This window comes from Ambystoma mexicanum, chromosome 12 (assembly GCF_040938575.1).
Source record: "Ambystoma mexicanum isolate Mex_15411 chromosome 12, UKY_AmexF1_1, whole genome shotgun sequence".
NCBI lineage: Eukaryota > Metazoa > Chordata > Amphibia > Caudata > Ambystomatidae > Ambystoma > Ambystoma mexicanum.
Window position 1 is genome coordinate 1,182,878,464 of NC_090936.1, and position 23,303 is coordinate 1,182,901,766.

General features: G+C 45.3%; 1 protein-coding gene across 5 annotated transcripts in view; it reads left to right on the plus strand.

Annotated features, from left to right (window-relative positions):
- Positions 1-23,303, plus strand: part of SLC38A1 (solute carrier family 38 member 1) — a 697,300-nt gene that overhangs the window by 468,362 nt on the left and 205,635 nt on the right. For all 5 annotated transcript variants that reach the window (XM_069629833.1, XM_069629835.1, XM_069629832.1 and 2 more), the window contains one exon: positions 17,154-17,246. In XM_069629833.1, the coding sequence (XP_069485934.1) occupies positions 17,154-17,246 (93 nt within the window). The remainder of the gene's footprint in view (positions 1-17,153; positions 17,247-23,303) is intronic.

A 23,303-nucleotide genomic window follows, 5' to 3' on the forward strand; every position in this document is an offset into this window, starting at 1 on the left:
CCAGCCACGTATTTCACTCGTACCATCCACATAGTTCGCGTACCTTTCACATATTATACCAGTACTTTCCACATACTTCGTGTTCCATCCACATATTTCACCCGTTTCGACCACATACGTCACCCGTTCCAACCACATACATCACCAGTTCCATCCACATATGTCACCCGTTCCAATCACATACGTCACCCGTTCCAACCACATACTTCGCCCATTCCGTCTGCTCTACGCAGTCACCCGCTCTACACAGTCACCCGCTCTACGCACTCATCAAATTACCAATTACACTAATTAAAATACCAAAAACAAGTTTGAATGGAGACAGTGAACATTAGAACTTATCTCTGCTGTGTGTTACAGAAGGCTCCTACTACCTGGAATTTCTATACATATTTAATCACCAACTGGGTAGTTGCCTTTCACACATCAGACCTTGTGCTGGACTATTAAAACTCATCAAATAGGGAAAGCCTAGTGACCGGCCGCCTGTCTAGAACACAAAATTGGTGACGTGTTCAAATTCTATTGTGTAAACATCATCATGTTCCTGATCTTATGGTCAATACTAACCAGTACGTTTCATAGTTCAGCCCTAGGTGTTGTTCATCTCCATCGTTGCTGACTTCTTCCAAACCACACGCCTAGTCTACAAGAAAATCACTTTCAGTATGCCGGCATACCGGACGGCCGAACTATAAACATCGGGTGGCACCATACCTGCCTACATTTGAAAATCAAAATTCCTGAGATGTATGCCCCGCCCACAGCCACACAAGACTACGCCCATTTCCACACGGCTCCGCCCACACACCCTGCCCACCTGTCAAAAAGGTAAACTCGGTTGTTGTAGCCGTCAGTTTGCTTACTATAGCATTGAAAGTAATTCATTCAATGCTAAGTAAGAAAAATGAAGGCGGTGCCGCCGAAATAATAGTGCTTTCAATCTTGGTGAAATAGGAGTCCCCTTGATCTACACCGCTTATCGCATCTCCAGGACAGGGGGGGGGAGGGGAGAGACTGACTCTGACGGCTCTTTAAACTGACCGGCGTTCCCCGGGCCTGAGAGATTTTGGCATTTGAGTGGCATTGGAACACCGTTTTGGCTCACGTGGCTCATAGCGCCTTGTACTTTTGTTAAGGCCTACGGTGCCTAGGGTGAGAAGTCACTGTTTGAGCTGCTCGGGCTGGACGGGTGATCCATAAGAACTTCCCATTAAATTATATGGTGTGCCACGCAGAGAAAGTTTCTAAGCTGTTTTTGGGAAAGTTGTCACAATTTTATGAGAGCAAACTAAACAGCGGCATTTGTGGCCAAGACGGACCAGTACTCACGTACTGTTACCAAAGTGGTATTTATTTTAATCACTGACTGAATCTTTCTTACTGAACCTATCCCCTTGAGCACTTTCAGGTCCGGTGGACTGCGGGGTGCGTCTTTTGGCTTCACCCTTTGACCCAGAGCCTACTTTGAGTGCTTGTATCTGAACAATCTCAATGAGATCAGGCTTACGCTTTGGGGCTGGCCTGCTGATGCCTGCACAGGAGCACATGGTGGCACCCAGTGGAGTAAGTGGACTCCAGTTGGTGGACCCCACAACAGTTTCATCGAATATGCAAAGTCCATCTATTTTTGTGAATGTATCCCTCCCACCTATAACAGGGGTTACATTTGCTGCTGACGAAGAGGCAAACACATTTGAAGCACAAGAAACAGCCCTTAAACTTGCGTCTATGCCAGGAAACCCACCCCTTCCCCTTGAACCAGCTGTGACCATCTGTAATGTGAAGAAGGAGGTAGAGGTTAGGGTGGAAAGTCTTGTTGCCAATTTTATGGACACTGCACTATGCACGACAGACTGCTGCATGACCCAGCTGCACAGAGCATTGAACTGAAAAATGTTTGAGCTTTTTTTTAAATCACATCCTTTTATGGTCGATTTATGCAGCCAACCTTCACATTTTACAGACACTCATTGCTCTAACGTATTACCTCAGAGGTACATAGAAATGCTGTATTCTTGCTAATTTTGTTTCTTGGGGTTAAACTCACTGGTGACATTTAAAATAGGTGTACAAAATTTCTAATGAAATATGTTTGCTAAGATGTAATTAGCAAATTTTGCTAATCAATTTATGAAAACAAATTCATGCATCGTATAAATAGCAGAATGCTCATTTGGTGCAAGGAGACTTGGAAATGAGCAGCAAAGTCTGCAACGTCAACTGCTAAATGCTGACATCTGCATCTCGTGTAAACCTCAGACACCAAACGAGTGGTGCAGAGCTCACTTTTCCACCACTGGCCACGCCAAAAGAGGCTCTACGGTCACAGGGATGCACCAAATCACCTTGCAGTAAAACAAGGCACAGCACTGCCAGAACAGTAGTTCTGGCAGTGCGTCTCAATGTAGTGGTGAATTAACCCAGCTACATTCTTTCAGGATGAGCAATGGCAATCCAACCATCTTGTTCAGGTAAATTGAATACAGTGAGCAGCAACTGGATTTAGGCAACAGCTCAATGAGGTTCACGCCTGGAAAAAGTACAATTGCAGAAAAAGCAGCAAAATGATCAGCAAAACATGTATAAACAAACAGTAAGCACCCACAGAAACTGTAGCTTTGACCGGCATTTGGAGGGCACATGGTTAATTTACACTGGATTGGGGAAGACCAGCTGACAAGTCTAATGAATAGAGAAATACTCCTGCAACACACAACTCTTGCTAGCGTCACATAAGTTTGAGGGGTTAAAGGCCTTGGGATGACAGGACCCCAGTATGAACTACTGCCCAGTCAGTAATAAGTCAAACGGAGCACTAACAAGTTACAAACACTTCCAAAGTAAAATGTCTGGGTAGAAGGGATACCAGAGAAACAAGTCTACTCAAAACCCTGGAAGGTAGAGTAAAGTTGTAGCAAAGGACATTTACATAGGGTAAACAGATGTCAAGAAATGCAGGGGGAAATCATTTCGTGGTGGTTTAGCAAGAAGAGTTGGGAGTTAAGTCATGTGATAAAGCAGTATAGTTGCAGCAAAGATGGCCTGGCAGGCTAGACTTCTCCTGTACTGTCCGTTAGTGGTACAAGGCATGGACCCAACAGGTTCAAGTGTTGATCAAAGCATTAACTGCTTTTTATGCAGTTAAGGTAATTTACCTAATTTGTGTCCTCCCCCAGATCATGGGCATCTTCACGATATTAAAAACCTTTGAACTACACCCATGTGAAATCTAGTCAGTTAATTATGCCCCAAGGTGTACTAGCTCCAGAATTGTCTTTCTACGTGTAGGTCATGTATTCGGTTACCAGAAAGCGACATGTGTCAGTCAGGTCTTGTGTGGATTGTGTGAGCAAAAGCCACCCGACTCTGAGAAAAGCTACAGTTAATCAAACTGACTATCTTCACATTTTCAGAAACATAAACATTAAGGACCAATTAAAAGTTAAAATGAAACATGAGCCCATATTTGTACAGCCTCATTCGTGTCTGCAGGCCTGGGCCGAGGATATGCTTCATTGCAAGTGTATCACAGTCTACATTCATCCTTGTTAATGCCCCTCTTGACACAGAAGCCCTCGGGGCCCCATGCACCATGGGGGCTGCATGAACCACTACTAGGCCAGTGATTGGAAGAACAAGGTATCATAGAATAGATGCTTTAGGTGTCACCACTAGTGGTGGTGAGGAAGGCATCAGGCAGGATAAGAATATGCGAGAAATCAAAAAATGTGTCATATCAGAGAAACATCCACTGCCAAATATACAAGAGTTCATATCGACCATGGGACCAGCAAAGGTATTTTCAACGCTTGACCTCACTTCTGCTTATCAAGTAAGACTTCACAGTGAATCCCGGCATTTGACAGATTTCATAACACCGGAGGGTTTATACCAGTTTGTGAGAATGACTTTTGGCCTCAGATCAGCAGCCTCAGTTTTACAAAAAATAATGTGCAACATTTTTTCAATGATGATGCGTTAATTTTTTTCAGGATGACATCCTAATCCATGCAGAAACTCTAGAGGAACAGGATAAAAGACTTGATGGTCTATTAGAAAATTACAGGGTGTAGGAATGACTTTAAGCAAAGAAAAGTGCTAAATCAGCATACGGGTAGATTGAACACCTAGGACATGTAACTTCTGAAAGAGGTATTTTACCTAAAAAGGATCTGGTGATCACCACTGAGAAGACGTCTGCTCTGGCGAGGAAGGAACAAGTTAGGACGTTTCTAGAAATGGCAAAGTACTATTCAAAATATGTGCCCAATTCTGCAAATCACACAGCAGCAATGAGGAATCTGGTGAGAATGGTAGTAAGGTTTAACTGGAATAAAGGCTGTGAAGAGGAATTCGCGTACATAAAGAAGGTGCTGGCTGATGCACCGGCATTAGAAAACTACAAGAGGGGAAGGCGAACAGCAATCATGACTGATGCAAGTAATGTAGGTTTGGGTGCAGTGTTGATGCAAACAGAATGAAGTAAAGAATATGTAATAGCTTTCGCATCCAGACTTTTAAAAGGACCAGAGAAGACATACGCAATAATTGTCAGTCAAAATGTTTATTTCGGTAGAACTAAGCATATCATAAAAACACAACAATAATTAACAGTCAACAATATTACAGACAAGAATAAAAATGATTGGAGTTACATTAAAAGGCACTTAAAAACAAAACCACAAAACTCACAAGCCAACAGATCTTAATAAGAATTCTCTCAAAAACAAAGCACACGTTAAGTACATCAAAGCAGCCCACCCCACCTGGACAGAGTCCACCCATAACAGATAATACAATGCTAGCTCATAACGTAGAACACCTAGGCCCTGAAAAACAGGCTTCAATGTGTGCTCTCTAATTGCTGAAAAAATTGGGCAAAACAAAAAATTGAAAGTAGACTTTAGCAATTAAATGGGTGACAGAGAAGTTTAGGAGCTTTGCATGAGGAACACCCTTTGGAATACACACAGACCACATGCATCTAGTGGAGATAATCCCACCAAAGAGTTTAGACAAAGTGTCTGCAGGGATAAGACAATGAGAGACACATTTGCAGAAGTAAAATTTGGAATGGCATGGAGCGGATTGCTTGTCTAGGATGACAACTAATGAAGAGAACTCCAAAAGTGAAGAAATACAAGAAACACAACTAGAAATAGGGGACACAACAATTCCAGAAGAAGAATGGAACGTAGAGTTGGGAAGTGAAAATGCTGTTCTCACAATCATGAGAGACCGAGTTAAAAACACATTGAGTAAATAAATGCTTAAAGAAGTGAATATGGAAGCACTATGGCATAAAAAAGATGAGCTGTATGTTCAAAACTGGGTTTTGAAAAGAGGTGATAAGGTCGTAGGGATAAGGCACTGTATAAACGAGCTATGGCACCAAGACCATCAAGGAATAGTGAATGCGAAACAAAGAATCAGAAATGATTACTGGTGGCCTGCATGCCATATACAAATAGAGAGGACTGTGAGAAAATGTATCCTTGGTGAAAACAGTGACAAAGTGTGTGTGTGTGAGCACGAAGCTTCTAATAATGATAAGACACATTCCAGGGAAACCATGGGAAAAACTTGGTATGGATGTTGCTGGTCTGATATGGATTTGTGGAAATCAAATGTACTGTTTATTAGTGCTATACCTTCTGACTATAGGAGCAGAAATACTCATGACACCACAGGTAAACACAAGGAGAGTGATTAAGTTCCTGGAAGAATTGTGTGGATGTGAGTTATCCCAACATGACCTTGACAGATAGTGGTACACAGTTCCAATCATGGGAGATGGAGATGTTTTTGAGGACCATGCCACTGAACATCGTACAAGTAATATATGGTTTATAGTCATAAAACCGAAAACAAAAATCCCGAATACAATAATCTCGAATCCAAAATCTCGAAAAAAAGTCGAATTTTTTTTTAATGACGTTTTTTGTTCGAAATGGGGGGGTTCCCCCCCCAACCCCCCTTTTTTCTATTTTTTTTTTATTTTAACCCATTTTTTTTACTTACCTGACCCCAAAAAAGCATATAATTAAATAAATAAAAAATTCGACTTTTTTTTTTTCGGGATTTTGGATTCGAGATTATTGTATTTCGAGATTTTTTTTTCGGTCTTTTGACCGACCACCGTAATATATATCGTCCCCAGACAAAATGGAGTTGTCGAACGTTTCAGCATGGTCATTAAAGAGACAATAAGATGGGCATGGGAAAATGGGAAGGATTAGAGAAGTGCAGTCAAGGAGATGGTAGTAGCACACAGGTTCAGACCAAACGGCACTACTGGCATTCCCCCCACCCCCCTCAATTCAGTAGGGGCAGGAAAGCTATGGATGGTGTGGAGGACAGGAAATGTGGATGGTGTGGAGGACAGGAAATGTGGATGGTGTGGAGGACAGGATAAGGAAGAAACAAATGATGAATAAAATGTTGTATGATAGGACTGGCGTGAAAGAAAGGGTGTGCTCCCGCATAGGGGATTGGGGTCAGGATTAAGTTACTGGTAACACTCGGAAAAAGAAGGGAGTAAATGTCAGTGCCTGTGAGAGGTTGGAGTGTATATAAATGGACCATTAGGACTGCAGATGGCAGAGTGTGAGAAATGGCGAGCGTGATGAAAGTGAAAGGGAGAGCATAGAGTGGTGAAGAAGGTGGAGGAGAAGGTCTCAGGTGGAAGATATTTCCTTGCCTTACAACCCAGATGATGGCTCAGTGTGTTTGAGAAGGTATAAGAGGCAGAGATATCGGAGGGAATATACTCAAGAGTAGGAAGAAAGAACTTCAAGAAGAAAATGGGGTTTGTGGGGACGTGATGGAACTCCAGAGGGGAGAATATGGAACGACAGGAACGGGGTGGGCGGAAAGTAAATATCTTTAGTTTGTGAGATTAGGTCAACAAATATAAAATAATCTTACTTCCATACGCCCTCAGTGTCGTCACTACAAGTTCCAAGAGATGTTTGACTGCATTAAGCTGTGGTATACAAATGCACTGATTCCTACATACATACATGCATTCATTCGGTGCTAAATTCGAAAATAAAGTTTTCAAGATGAAGGTTTGGAAAAAAGTTTGAATGCACTAGAAGTTTGAAAACCAAAATTGAGCAAGAGTGAGAAAAGGTGTATAGATAAAAAAAACTGGCAACAGTAAAAATGACCAGATAGAAGAGTTGAGGTGGTTTCTAGGAAACACAGAATGGAGCTCCCTTTATTTAAATAATAACAGAAAAACGTTTTGAAAAAGGGCAAAATGACACAATGTGTCAGTGAAAGGAGGAGGAGTGCACAGTATTGCCATAGACAAACAACAAAATGGTGTTCACCTGTTAAAAAGTATGATTAGAGGTTGGGTAACATATATGGCAGGAAAGACGGGAGAGCAGGTCAGGAGGTTTCAGCCATAAGGCAGAGGCAAGAGCCCTTTAAACATGGCCTTAAGACATGAAATGCGCCAAGAATAAGAATTTACACTTGCATTATTCGGATCTATGTGATCACCTCGCCACCGAAAATATTGACAAAATAAATGCTGAGTACAGAAATGGCGAGGTGCCGTGGTCACATAGATCACTTCTTCCCACATCCCCATGCCCACTTCGCCTTTATATCCCTGTGTACCTTTCCTCCTGCACATTTCTGTGTGTGCGTTCCGCCGACTCCCTTCCATCCCTGCAACGCCCGTTCTCTTCCACTAACGTGGGTCGGAACTGGCACCACAGGGTCCTTTTCCCTTTTCCCTTTAATCATCCACCCAGCGTTCCATACATCCATCTAGTGAAGATTCAAAAAGGCATAGGTTCAAAATACAGCTCAAGGAACAAAATATTGTTCCAAAGACCTAAATGCCTCTACGCAGCATAGCAACAAGGAGCATAAGGACTGCCCCAAGAAGCTTATGAGGTTTCCAACTTGCCCCGCGCCCTAGAGTGCCTACGACTCAAGAGCGAGCTGGGGAGTCGCTGGAAGGAGTCAATCCTCAATCTGGATCCAATGAACATTGAAGCAATATCATCAACTTTAAGATCTATAGGACAGTAAAAATTCAGAAGAATACATTGAACTTGGGCACTGCATGGTCTTAGGTATTGCTGTACAGCGCATTATGGTTGAGTGTTTCTCACCTGATGAGGTACTGCAAAACCTGAATACCACTATTAATACTCATTGTTAATCATACGCAGTAGATCTACCCCACAGATCGTATACACAATGGTTTTAGGGTGGAACACAGCTCAACAAACGGCCAAAGCCACCATGAATTCCTTCATGTCCTCTGAGCACTCAACATACACCCGTTGAACAGACTTGCTTAAGGGCATCAGCAAACTGGACCACACACAAGACTCTCTCCAAATTGAAGAATCCGTCCAGCCAATATCCGAACAGCATCGAAGAATGCCAATCCATCTGCAGCCACCAGTCGAAAGTCAACTATAGAATCTTCTGAGAGAAGGTATCACCTAGCCAATAGGATCTCAATGTCATGGCTCTCGCACATCGTGGCTGTCCCCAAACAAAACTCCAGTGGCCAAATACACATGTGTCTGGACAAGACAAAGGCCAGCGTAGCTCACCCAAGAGGGCAGCAGCAAAGTCTTCACATTGAGGATGTGAGCAGTTGTTTGAATGGATCACAAGAATTTTCAAATCTTTATCTCGATAAAGGCTACCATTTGTCTCTGGAGGATAGCTCAGGGGCAATGTGCTCGCCTTGGAAGCAAGACGACACGGAGCACTACAGTTTTGATCCCCAGGTCAGGGCTTAGAAACCTCTGGGTATTAAGCACGTTATAAATAACCTACCATATAATATCATATCATCTGGTTTGTCTCGGTCATTTTCGCATCATGAGCCTTACCTTCAGTGTTTCCTTTGCAGCTGAAGATTTTGAACAAGGGGAAAAGGCACAATGGAAACTGCTTCGATTACAGCGACGACAGCCTGGTTTTCGGCTGCACCCCGGAACAACATAACAGCGCACTGGAGTGTCCGTAGGGCCCTTCCATAGGCAGACTTGACACTTAATGGAGAGAAGTGTGAGTTCAAAAAGAAAGCCATTTCCTTTTCTGGATACTTTCTCTCCAGCAAGGGCATTCACCCCAATCCTAACAAGGTGGACGCTATCATGGTTGCCCCCAAGCAATCAAAGGCTAGTGAATTGTGATAATTCCTCAGAATGGCCAGCGACCAGGATGACCCTGCTGAGGGAGCCTTCGGAGCTTGACCTCCTATGCAATTTGGTCTGCAAAATTAAAAAAAAACATTCCCGACCATTAAGAGTGACGTAGCGGCGACCGAGCACATGGCACTCTTGGACTCACCTCTCTGCACTGAGATCACTTTTCCTGTCAGTCCATCGGCCCTTGGGCCCACACTAGATCCGAACAAGATGGCTAGTGACTCGGCTCTGAGAATGGTGCCATATTCCAACTGAAAACTGGGTCACGTTGCCCAGGCATTCTCCCGGCCAAAAAAAGGATAAACACTTTTGCCTTTTCATATACAGTGAGCCGTTCACAATTGTTACTGGCCATCAAGCGCTGCTCACCATCCATAGGAATACCAAAAGCAGAATGCTGCCAAGAATCGATCGGCCGGGATTGAGACTTCACGAGTATGATTTCAGGCAGGGGTCAAGTCCTAAAAATTAAAGTGGGGGACTCATCAACAAATGCAATGGGATGTGACGTCGACAGAAATTAGCATATGAAGGTGAAATATGCACATTTCATTAAATTGGCTTTGCATAATCACCCAAATTGCACAGAACCAATGGCATTTCCCTTTCATAAAATCCACACACACACAAAACCAAGAGAGGATATTTTATTCTAATAGTATTTTTGAAAACGTTAAAAGGTGTACATGTTTTAAACTCCAAGGACCAATACAAATGTTTTCCCTGGACTTGCAGCACCGATATGGGACATTTCATCTTAAGTTGTTTGTTATTTTTCATCGGGTTATATATTGCAGTGGTGAAGTGCCCGGCCTACAAACTTGAAGACTGGTTTGATCCCTGTGGTCAGCTTTAATGCATACATTCAAAGAGGAAATTCAGTATTTCTCATTTTATCTGTGGGGGACTTAGCCCACCCTCTGAACGAAGTCGGTAGACTCCATCCCCCCGTGTGTACCCTGGACTTGAGCCCTGATTTCAGGACAACGCGGAAGTCTGGCAATTAATACAGTCCCACAGATTTCCACTCAAGGACATGGGGCCTCCTCACCATCAGTGACTGAGAAATACATTCACTTCCTGTGGCGTTGCACCATTGAGTCGATCACCGATTTCCAAAGACACTCAAAATGGTCCAGTTCTCTGTGAGGTCCAATTCTCTAATCGCAACCAGGAAATAGAAGCACATACATGACTCAGGAAAGCACGCGGCCGGTGTAGACCTTGGGGAGCAACAAGCATTCCAACACATTAGTCGGTACCTCTATGAATAATCTGGTGGAATTGTGCTTTGCAAACACCATGGAAATGTCTATCACCGTCATCGGATTGTTATTCCAAAGAGACTTTGTGGAAAGGTCACAGATCTGGCATATGAGGGCCATCTGGGCATTGTATCAATGAATGGCCATATTCACGCACGGTTAGTAGATTATAGGATTGATAAGAAAAGACAGTGGCTACATGCCATCTCCGCCAGTGGCCCGCTAAGCATGCATGCCCTCAAACCTCTGAGAAAGCCACAAGTTCTTCGAGAGGCTGTCTGGCCTGAGGTCACTGCTGACGTCTTAAACAATACATACCTTTTGGTCCTCAAGCATAAATACTTGAGGTATCCAGTAGCAATGAGTGGCTCGTCCATGGCTACCAGTGATATCATTCCCATCCTAGAAGAAGTCCTCCCTTAATGAGACATTTGCAGAACCAACAAAACTGACTATTGTTCCCTGTTAAATGGTCCCAAGTTTAGGAGATTCCTGGGGCATATGGGTGTCACGAAGAGGAAAACCAGGCCCCGGGACCTCAGGTCAACAGAACGGTGGAGTTGTCCAGGGGAACTCTCACAAGCACAGTTCAACATAGTGAATAAAGTTGGATATCACTTGCTCACGCCCTATGCGCCAAGCTGAGAGACTATCGAACATCACTGCGCTCACTTACAGGATTGTGTCCATCGGATGACAAGGTGGGGTGAAAAACCACATACAAGGTTGCCACAGATCACTGAATCCCCCTCCAGCTTGCCATGGGATTGAAACGCTACGTTGACCACAGAAGACCTGCTCAACACCCTCATACCATGAAAGGAAGCACAGTGCATCTATGATATCATTGCATCAGAAAGCCGAACACCACTTTTGACAGAATGCAGAACACAGAGGTCGCCACCAAAAAGATCACCGCAGCTACTGAAGGCACAGACCATCATCGGGGACAGTTCTTGTTTAAAAAAATTGAAATCGTCCGTGCGGTGGGTAAAGTGTGATTCTGAAGGTGAGAATGGACGCGGGGGAAAGGGCATGGGAGTCTGCTGCTGGAATCCAGACGGGGACCCTGGCACTAGCAGGGGGGGGGCATTGTGGCCACGCCCCCCAGCCTTCAACTATCCTGGCCTCCCCCCCCGCAGGGTGAAGCCCGCGGGAGAAAGGGCAAAGGCGTCCGGCGTGGGAACCCAATCACCGGTAGGAAGAACCATAGAGGCCACAACCCCCAGCCTTCAACTATCCCAGCCTCCCCCGCAGGGAGAAGCCCGCGGGAGAAAGGGCACAGCCGTCCGGCGTGGGAACCCAGTCACCGGTAGGAAGAACCATAGAGGCCACAACCCCGCGCCTTCAACTATCCAGGCCTCCCCCCGCAGGGTCAAGCCTGTGCTGAAAAGGGCACGGGAGTCCAGCGTCGTGCTGGGAGTTGGGTGGGCCTAGGAGGAGGCCGCACTATTGGTCTGGAGCTGAACAATGGAAACAGAGTATGGAGAAATGGACTGACAAAGTAGCAGTACCGTTAGAGGGGAAGAGCAAGTAACCCATAAACGCAAGATACTGACAGTCAATTGTCACCTGCTGGAGGGCCTAGGCTCAGGTGCCTCTCCTGGAAAGAAACTCCCCCCGAGCCCCACGCGAATCATGGGGATGCTTATTTCCAGATCAAAGAAATCAACCAATTCCTGGGTACGAACCATAAGACCCCCCAGGGGCCAAACTATGGACACAACCAATTTAGCGCCCAGACCTTGCCGTAGAGCTGGGGACTCTGGTGCAGAATTACACCACTGTTTGCAGCCCAAATTTAATTCTGGGGGAGGGGGGAGTTGCCCAGGAAAACCTGCAAAACCTGGATGAATGACCCAAAAGATATAATGACCAAAAGCGATGAAGACTTTATGATTCCATCATCATCTCGGTCTACAAGGCGTACCTGGACCTGTTGGATCTGGGCCCGCAGTTTACCCAGCCAAAACAGAACAGAATTCCTTGGTCCTGAAGCTGCAGAGGTTAAACAGCGCCACCATGACGATATAGTGTCCACAATCAGTCGTCCCGCCGAGGTCATGGCGATAGCAGGAACCATCTTGAGAACATTTTGCCACAGGGCCTTAGCCACCCATGTACCCCAACATCTTCCGATCCACCCACCCAGCCTACTGTTGTCCCAGTCGATGAGGGGTCATCTAAACCCTGCAGCTGCGATTGCCGAGCTGTTCTGTCGCAAGTTTGGGAAGTAAAGAGGCTACTCCTGGTCCTTATCCAGAAACAGGAGAGAGGGGGAGTTTTGGGGGGGGGGGGCTAACAGGAAAGGAGGGCAGTATGGCGGCTAAGCGTCAAATGGGAGCCTCAACTTTCCCCAACCTAGACATTTCCAAAAGCACTATGAACTTGTGCAGAACCGGATGGGAACTGCTCGTCCATGTGGAGAAGATATCGGGTCTGATGGGGCTCCGTCCACCCAGGTACCTCTGGCCCCATGCAAGGTGGAGGGCCCTGCGTTGGCCTTACCAACAGCCAGCCACGAGGCACAAAGGTCTGAAAAAATCATATCCAGGGGAATAACACAGGCTCTTGGATCCAAACCATTGACTAACAAGCCACTGGCTGAGGTTGGTCTTGTGGCACGAACCGATCCCAAAAATGTGACCCACAGGAGGGCCTGCAGAACACACTTTGGGCAGGGACCAAGGAGAAGCGCGGTCTACCTGCACCAAGTCCCCAAACTGACCAGTAATCAACAAGAGCCCAGGGAGGCACTAATACACAAAGGCGGATATTGGCTGTACACTGTACACAGCTGCTTTTCTGTATCTCGGGAAGGCATTTCAAACTGCACAAGACTTCACTATCCGGGGGGTGGGCGGGGGCGACAGAATGCACATGATTTGATCCAGGTAGAAATTTGGGACCAAAGTGTAGCCTGCAGGATCCTGGGCATTAATTTGAAAAGTGCCCCACTAACCAACAGTTCAATTCGAGTCTTCGAATCTTAAAACAGACTAGTTGGTTTCAGCTAGGCCCCATAACCCTGTGTTATCTGGGGCAAACGCGCTACCATTGGGGAGACGGCTCTTGGGGAGCTGCTGCAGAACAGGGGCATAAGAAAAGTAACGGTGTATGTATCTGCTTATTGACCTTCTATGGCTTGTATATATTTTGTTTTTGCTTGTAATCTGTAACCATGTAACCCCAAGCCTTGCATATCCTGTACTGCTGCGCCCGGTTACCTTCGGGTCTGGCGCGCCTTATAAGTAAATAAAACAAACAAACAGGCTGGCGGATGTTGGTCGCTGCTGGGACTGCAACTGGGAATGGGGACTCTGGGTTAAAATACAGCTGTGATTCCCCTTTGGGGGGAGGTAGCTTTGATCGCAACCTACCCTGCGACCCATTTGTTACATTTCTGAATGTTTTTGTTTATGCCATTATGTGTTTTCATGTCCCTATGGCCAAATAAAGTTATTGAACGGATTCACTGATGTCCGTGAAGGACCAGAATAATGTGATGGATGAGTTGGGGGAAAATGCGTCCAAGGATTTCGTGTTGGAGCAGAAGCAATTGCAGTGAATCGTCTGTCATCCTAAAGAACTCATTGAAGGAAGAGTAACTCTTCAGTGAATGTCTGTTTATTGTTCTTTCCCTTTTACCTCGCCTCTTTTCCGCTTTGGAAACAATGGGAAGGTGCAGGAACCCAGTAGCTCAAGAGCAGTTTCCCAACGGCCCCTTATCTAGTGACACCTGTGTCAGCAGACAGGAAAGGGTCTGAAATAGGGAGGCGTAAGACGCCAGTTAGCACCGGAATCTTGTATAGAGTGTTTAAACCGAAGCAAACTTTGAGTGTTACATCATTGTAATAGTCCAGGAGGCTAAAGTGTAAATTGTGTTGGTTTCTTCACTACAGCCAACACACGGATCCAAAAAAAAAAGAATGGTTTATGCGGTGGCATTGTTAATGAATTTCTGCATAAATTACCCAAGTGTCATTATAAATATATGTGAATAGGTACCCTTTCAGAAATATATCCGCTGAGAAGGGGCACCGCACACGGAAACACATGATTTGAGTAAATTATATGATAAGTCATATACAACGTGCCTCTAGACAAGTGTTTCTAAGCGCTAAATCGCTCTTAGGGCGCGTCTAACCTTCCCTCAGTCAAACCATCACCAGAATTATCTGTCTAGACTTCACAAACTGTGCTTGTCCATCTTCACTAGAATTAGATTTAAAAAATGTATTAAATTGTGAGTTTGTATCGTCCTCCAGGCAGTACTCCAGCCTCTAAGTGTGGCGCCCGGTACCTAATCCCTGTTGCTTGGCGTCATCCTGTTTCCCCTGAGCGATCCTCCTGGCCCAGAGCTGTGACTCTGATTATCCGTCTTTCCTGATTACACAATCAGGCCGGGGCACGTGATGAACTCATTAAACTCCTCATCCCTGCTAGAGCTGTAGGGAGTGGGTGTAACTTCCGTCAATAGCTGCAGTGAGTCCCACTCCTCTGCAAAGTGAGTTCTTGTGTCGGCCGAGCGATTAAGACTGCTGAAAACCCCATTATCGGTCAACTCGTGAAGCCAAGAGATTACGGAAATAATTGCGTTGGTCATTGTGATTACAATCGGTTATTTATAACGCGCTTAACACCCAGAGGTTTCTAAGCGCGGACCCGGGGATCGAACCTGTGTTGCTCCGCTTCTCTTGCCCCTGAGATATCCTCCCAAGCGAAGCATGGCCTCAAGCATGTCTTGCAGAAAGAACGCGGTTATCCACACAGTTCCGTATTGTGGTGAATCCTTAACTAACACGGATTTGGGGGCCTTTGGATTAGAAATGTATTGGTAAGAAAGCACTGGGACTACCCCTACAGGTAAGGGGTGTATTGGTCACTTTTACTCCCTAAAATTAGGCAAATACTCCCAAAAAATAAGAAGAGGGAGTAGAAATAGCCCCAACAATAACTAGGAACAGATAGGAACAGGCAGATATAAGCTTGTCTCCCTGCTTTCATTTACACAGCTCCATGGATATTTTTTGGACCAATAGCACACATAGTGCCACAGGAAGAAACCCTGTTGTTATCACTACCTTATTTGAAGAGGTAAAATGTATATTTGAATGTGAATCTATAACCAGGTGCAAATAAATATACATTACAAAACCTACCATGTCAACCGACCAGGTGCACTTGATCCTCTCCCTCCCTGTGACCCTGTGTGCACTTGCTCGATGCGTACGCACCGCGCATGAATATCGTCTGTCTCCTTGTCCTCACCTCTTGTAGTGTTAAAACTGCAGAATGGCCGTTAGGCCTATTTGCTGTCTCTCAAACTGTTAAATGTATTTTTTACTCACTTACTCTGCCTGTGCAGACTATTATCGTCTCAGAATTTCAAGGGCTCTGAGCTACTGTTTGTTTTTTCCCCATGTTATGTTCCCACCCTCCTTGAGTGCTTTGAAACACTTGCCTGTGTATAGGTGCTATATAAGTAAACAATATCATATCTGTTTTAAAGTTAATTTTGTTTACTCGCTTATTAAATACTCCCTTTAGGAGTGGGACTTACTTTTTACTCCCTAAAATATTGTTTTTACTCACAGCTTTAAAAAAATAGGTAGTAAAATGCTCCCACTTCAAAATCCTATGTGGAGCACTGACTGGGACCGTGGCGCCACTGGACTGTGGAACTGACAGTGCATCTGCCCCTCCTCATCCAGTTTTGTACCGCTGTATTAGTCATTGAGCCTCATTACATGTTTGCCGGTATTACCAGCGGGCTACCTGCAAACTGTAACACTGTTTCCACCACTTGGTCTACGGGAATTACCGGCAGATTCCAAGTGGCTGAAACGCCGGTAAATCCCACTCAGTAGGGGGATTTGCCGGTATTACTGGCACCGGTATTAATGGGCTGGTAATACCGGCATTATTTTGGAGTGTGCTGATGCGGTAACATGCCAGTATGCAGTAATACTGGCACGTTATTACCGCACCGGCACACTCATGATGAGGCTCTTTGACTTTCACAAGCACTTAGAATGGTAACGACCCAAAGTAAAGACACCATGAGAACCTCAACTGAAGGCAAGGCGGCTCATGTAGGTTTCGTCTGAGCTCAGCATCACTTCCCCGATGCTTTGATGAATGGACCCCTTGTTGTCATAGGCAACAATTGTTTTGAAGTGTGAAAAGCATCCTTTGAGGCTAATGGCCACTTACCTCCCATTGCTTGTATTTAAGCCTAATAGAATGAAGGAGAGGCCATTATTGCAGGATAATGACTCGACCCCAAGTTATTGTCAGAGGTAAAGTTGGAGAAAGGTCATTATTCCAAGTGATAAAGGCCCTTCCGGAGGTCTCTAAGGCTATTAAGACATGGAACTAAAAAGGAACATGTTATTATTGTGGGGAAAAATAGCACACACAAATAACTTGCAATGCAATGCAATGATAGCACATTTTATGTTTCATGAAAGCTTATTAAGTTAAGGGGATTGAACTGCACACTCTCTGCCTTTGCACAGCTGAAGACAGTTGGTTCAGTGCTACTTGTGAGGCTGCTGCTCAAGTGAGACTGTTTCGAATGAGGTCAATACCAGAGATTACAGCCTGCATTCTGAGCATTCTGATTGGCTGAGAATAGGTCTATAGTGGAATCCATCTGCTAATGTGTCTTCTAAATCTCTTTCCCCAGGCTGCATGGTCTACGAAAAGCTTGGAGAGCAGGTGTTTGGGACCCCCGGGAAGCTGGTGGTGTTTGGCTGCACCTCACTGCAGAATGTCGGAGGTATGTCGATAGTCAATAACTGAATCCGATTGGTCGCATTATGATGTGTCATGTTTTTACAGTCTCGCGATGTGCGCCCTGGCATTCAATTGTTAATCAGGTCACGTGTGATGGCTTTAACAGTGCAGTCAAAATAAAAAGCAACTTCCCACAAATGTCCCCTTCTGGTGGACATATCAAAGCTAGGGAAATAAGTCAGATATGTTTTGTCCGAGAGACACTAACTGAATACGATTTAAACAAGGTTATAGGTCGTTGAGCGCCATTTTGTTTCTCTCGTTTATATAGGCCATGTATTCGGAATGGCTCGTGTGGAAGGCAGTTGGGCTAGAGATCAAAGGCATATTTTGTATTTATTGGATTTTTATATAGCGCTTTAAGCCAAAGCATATGACAGTGGTGTGGCATTTTGACTACATTCCCGATGTTGCCATCACTGATCAACCTGTCCGCTCCTATATTAACAACCCAGTTATCCGGCTCTCCCACATGCAGATACTGGACCTCATTACGAGTGTGCCGGTCCAGTAACAACGGTGCCGGTAAGCGTCCCGGCACCATTGTTACCGGACTGGCACACTCAGAGTTCTGTGAGCGGCTGCCATCCTGCCTGCCAGGTCTGACCTGGCGGGCGGAACAGCACCTGCCTCGTAGACTTTGATGGAAGCACCGGCACTGTTGCACACAGTGCTTCCGTCCTCCCCATTCCCATTGAGTCCTGTGGGACTCAAATGGGAATGGGGAGTAACATTTACCGCTGCCTGACTTCACAGACTGCCGGTGCTGTAATGCCCCGGTGATTCCGTGAAGTCAGGTGCCGGAAAAAAGGACATCTCCGGCAGCAGCCTGCCAGTTTTACGGCCACGGCTACCGCCGGAGTTGTAATGAGACCCACTGTCTTGGGATACGGTTATTTGGATGCATTTAGAATTCCACCTCATTTAGTTTCTCCTTTCCGCAGAAGTCAGTCCCTTGCAATGCTGCAGGCACGATGCATAGCCCTGGCCCACGCAACGCTGGGTTGTAGTACGACAAGGCGTTGGGCAAGAGGAGAGCCGAGAAGAATGACTAGAAAGTTTGCGGACAGCAGGCACATGCAGGGGAGAAAGAGTGGAAGACTAGGTTATGGAGCACTTGGTGGGAGGGTCCAGGGCATTGGCCGCATGTGGTTGCACAGTCCCTAACATCCCACATGTAGTGATTGGGAAGGGAACACATTTTCAGGCACGTGGTGGGCACAGCTCAGTAGATTGGCATGCTGGGGCGATCAGGACATCTGGCACTCATAAGGCGGAAATTCAGGACATGTGACATATGTGGGGCTTAGGGCTGCAATATTGGACAATGGGAGGGAGGTCTGAGCATTCGATACACGCAGAAGATCCAACGATCCGAGGCATGGGCGCGGAATCTTCAAGATTAGAGATTCGGAAGGGCGTCTGCGATTGTGGTGGAGTCTATACACAGAAGATCCAACAATCCCGGCCATGGACGCGGAATCTTCAAGATTAGAGATTCGGAAGGGCGTCTGCGATTGTGGTGGAGTCTACACGCAGAAGATCCAACAATCCGAGGCCTGGGTGCAGAATCTTCAAGATTAGAGATTCGGAAGAGGGTCCGCCCATGTGGTAGAATCTACATGCAGAAGATATAACAAACCGAGGCATGCGCGTAGAATCTTCAAGATTAGAGATTCGGAAGGGGGACCACCCATGTGGTGGAGTCTACACGCAGAATATCTAACGATCCGAAGCATGCGTGCAGAATCTTCGATATTAGAGCTTCGGAAGGGGGGCCGCCCATGTGGTGGATTCTACACGCAGAAGATCCAACGATCCGAGGCATGCGTGCGGAATCTTCAAGATTAGAGATTCAGAAGAATGTCCGCCCATGTGGTGGAGTGTTGGGGCGCTGCAGGCAGTGGGGGATCAGATTGCCAGATCCGCTAGTGACCCGAGGGCGCTGCACAAGGACCACACACTGAATCCCTTCCAATCCATTGCTGGCCCTCTTTATCCCCTGGGCCGGATCTTCAATTTAGTCTGCATGCAAGTGTCCTCCTTCCAACTGCGAAACTCGCCCAGGTAGTAGGCACCACTTAACCGAGAACGTATTCCCTTGCCTTTTGAGAAGGACCCTTCTAGGTACTGACGTGTTTGAACAATACTTTAGGAAAATGTTTGATTTAGCATTTCTATTGAAAAAAGACATATTTTTAGTTCCAGTTGAGCAGAGCACGGTAATCATTTTGAACAAATGTCCATTAGTCTTAATGAGATCTTCATCGCAATCTCCCTGAAACAAGGCTGCAATTATTACCGCCTGCATCACAGTCGATGAGGCAATTAACCATTCGGATCCTGACACGCGTCTTGTTGTATGAGCTTATTCAATTATCTGCAGGACCAAGGGCTGTATTATTTTTTTTCTCTGTTGTGAGGTGATCCTTTGTAGTCTAGGGATTCAGCCGTTATCGGTACGTCTTGTTAATCCTGCCGAGAAGTAGTATGTTTGCTATGTACAATACCTCGGTCTAGATTTTCCGTAATGTCATTTGCGTCAACTATAAAATGTTCAATGGATATCGTTGTCATTTCAGAAATATTGGAGTCCGGGGCCATGCGCTCCAGAACCACCCAGACCGGCTCTGCCCCTGAGACCATTACCAAATCACCCATTCTTTACTGAAGTCCTTAAAAACCGCCTCGTGAAGCATTCATTCAACCATTAACTAAAAACACGGGATGCAGCGACTAAGTAATGGCCGTTGTGGGGACCTACCCATTGGTGTAACCATCTGGAATGGTCTCCCTGCACTATCAGGCTTAAGCCGGATCTCCTTAAGTTCCAGAAGCTCCTCAAGACCCTCCTTATCGCCTCCCCTTTCACTCTCCCCCTCCACTGCTAACACCTTCTTCTGCCTCAGTGACAGTTGCCTGGTTCCCTCTGAGTACTACAGGGCACCAGGCCCACCGCCCAGTCAACCCCCTCTTCCCTGCACGTACCTGCATTCCCTGGCACTTGCCCTCTGGCCTCCCCTTAGCACTTGCATTTTGCCTCTTCAACCTTTTCCCTTCCCACCTTAGCACTTAGTTTTCATGCAGATCGGCAATTCCCCCATTCCCTCTCCCTCGCACTTCTTGTTCTGCACTTGCACAATCCAAATGTCACAAGGCCTAGTAGGACCGTTTGTTGGATCTTTCTCCCTTGGTCCGCCCACCCCCACACTTTTTTTGTCTTGTGGTCCCTTGAAACACCATTTATTGTATAGGCGCCTTGCAAACATCCAATAAATAAATAAACAATTGTATTAAATCTGAACTCCACTGGTGGATGCCCGAGAAGGAATATCAAATTGGTTGTACTCTAGGAGTGAACAAATATTTATTTCTCTATGTTGTACTTCAAGCTCTATTTCTGATATGATATGATAGGTTATTTATAACGTGCTTAATACCCAGAGGTTTCTAAGCACAGACCATGAGATCGAGCCTGCATTGCTCTGTGTCGTCTTGCTTCCAAGGTGAGCACGTTGCCCCTGAGCTATCCTCCCGAGACACCCAGCTCAGGACCTAAGTTCGTAAACTGCGTGCCACCAGACTAGGAACTCTGGTAGATGCTCGGATAACTTCCACAGGAGTCTATAGTTGGAGCTTGGCCATTTGGATGAAAAACATGGCCGCTGCCCACACAAGCCTTTGAAAGTATCACTCTTATATAATTTGTCTGTCAAACTCATTTACTTGTTGAAGATTTTTTATAGCAATTCTCCTGAAATCATATATATGAAATGTAGCAGAACTTTGTTGTTTTTTAAAGGAATCAATGAATCAGGATTCTAGATGTATGTCATTCAGAAAAGCTTGGTTGTCCGTTTAAGAATCTGCGCCTCCTGACGGCAATTAAGTTAGTATTGTGTATAGACACAGCACTTATTTGTTTGGGTCTTCTATTGAGGAAACGCCATAGCATGCAACCCTTGTGCTAAATCAAAATTAGCATACATGGTATGGCCGTAAGGTGTGCGCCCCAACACTGAGTTATAGGAAATGACTGAAGAACACACTGAAAAGATAAAAGTTACATTTACGAAATAAATGATTTTTCAATCATAATGCATTGCAACAGCCTTTTTTATCATTTTGTCTGAAAACAGCCCGCAGTTTCGCCCACTGGGCTTTTTCAGGGCTAATACATAAGGTCTCTGCTCTGTGCAATAACCGATACATCAATTCATTCTTTGTTCAGGGCTTAATCCTTCAATTCCTTACTAAGTATAGCTAATTTGAAGATGCTGTTCTTCCCATATATATCTATAGGAGCCTGTAGTCCTCGTGTAAGGGAAGGCAAGGTGTAATGATCTTCACGAGTCCATTTCTGGTCCTTTAATGGTACCCAATAATTTGAATAATTAGGTGGAGGAGTGTTTCTTCCTGCCGCATTAGCTGCATTCATAGTTTGTAGACTCATTCAAAGTCCCATGTTTTAATTTTGTATGTATATAGGTGAGAGTTCATCTGCCCGCGATCGCCAGCGTTATGAGGAGAGACATTTTGTATTAGCCTTGAAAAAGCCCAGCGGGCGAAACTTGTGGCCATGATGTCGACTGTTTTCAGATATAATGATAAGAAAAGATGTCTCCATGAGCTATGACTGAAAAACCATGTATTTCTTAAATGTAGCATTTTTCTTTTTAGTTATGATTTCTTCAATCATTTCCTATGGCTGGTAGTGTTTTAAGCCATACCGTGTTTGCATAAGGGTTTTAAATGTGCCTTGACTTCTAATTAAGGATTTACAATAATTGAATTAAGGATATTTTCCGCTGACCAGTAATGCAGCTGTAAAACATTTTTCATAGAATTTCTGGCAGTGGTCCGTGAAAAGGGCACAGACTTTAAGACGCTAGTTGAAGTTCACCCTGGTTAAATTGAAACTTTAGAAAATAAAGTAAAATTAAATATTATGTATTCACAAATAGGCAACCTGACAAAAACGCTAAGTGAATGATGAATTCATTGATGACCACAGAATATGTTGTTACGTAATCAAACAGGGCGTATCAGGGACAGCGTTCAGTGTTTTTTGTATCTGTATTCGGGTTTATGTCGCACGAGCTGGCTAGGAGGGAGCACTGTAAAAGTGATTTGGTGTTAGCAGAGGTCGTGGAATGGGAGGTTACAGGTTATAGTAGCTTGGATATCCCATACTGCAGGGGTGCTGAGTATCAGGGAGCATCAGCTCTTGAGTGATCGCTAGATATTCCTTGAAGAGCAGGGTCTTGAGTTCCTTCCTGAACTGCAGGAGCATTGGAGCCAATCCTTGCTGCATCCGGCATGGTGTTCCAGTAGGACGGGGCATGGAAAGAGAAGGCCTGGTTTTCTCTTTGCGTACCAGTTTAGTCTCGAGCCTCGGAATGATCTGGCTCCTACAGGCGCGCCTCCCATCTGACCCCGTGAGTTTTCTGGCCCAATGGGCTGGTGTTCGGGCTGTAGTAGCCTTATATTTGTTGCAGGAAATTGACGCTCAGTAAAGATGTTTTATGGTGTGATGTGGTCACCAGTACAATATGGTGTTGTATATATTTTATGCATTGTGAAGTGAGAACCCAAGGAATTGCGATTGGAGAGCATGTTATCAGATCCAGAATGTGCAAACATACCAACTACTTATATTTCCTAAAAACATCTCTGTTGTGGAAGCTGTGGGTTGGTGAAGGAAGTAGTTACCTGTACTGCGAATGGAAGCTCTTTCATAATGGAGGGTCCTTTACGTGTCCACCTGGTACGGTGTCAAGCGGGAGGTGCTAAGCTGGTGGGTCAATGCCGATGCACGGATCTGTGGAATTTAAGATCCCATGCCCTTAGGATAGTGAGGGGCTCTGGAGTGCTTCGGGCATACCATCATACTTTTCGCAGCTATGGGGAAGACGCTGCTGCATATCGCTTCGTTGTGGACGTATGACTAGGGCCCCCTTGCTACAACTACATTGAAAAGGAGGTTGACCCGAATATCTGGGAAGCGACATTCGATAGAAAGAGATAACTGTGCAAAAAT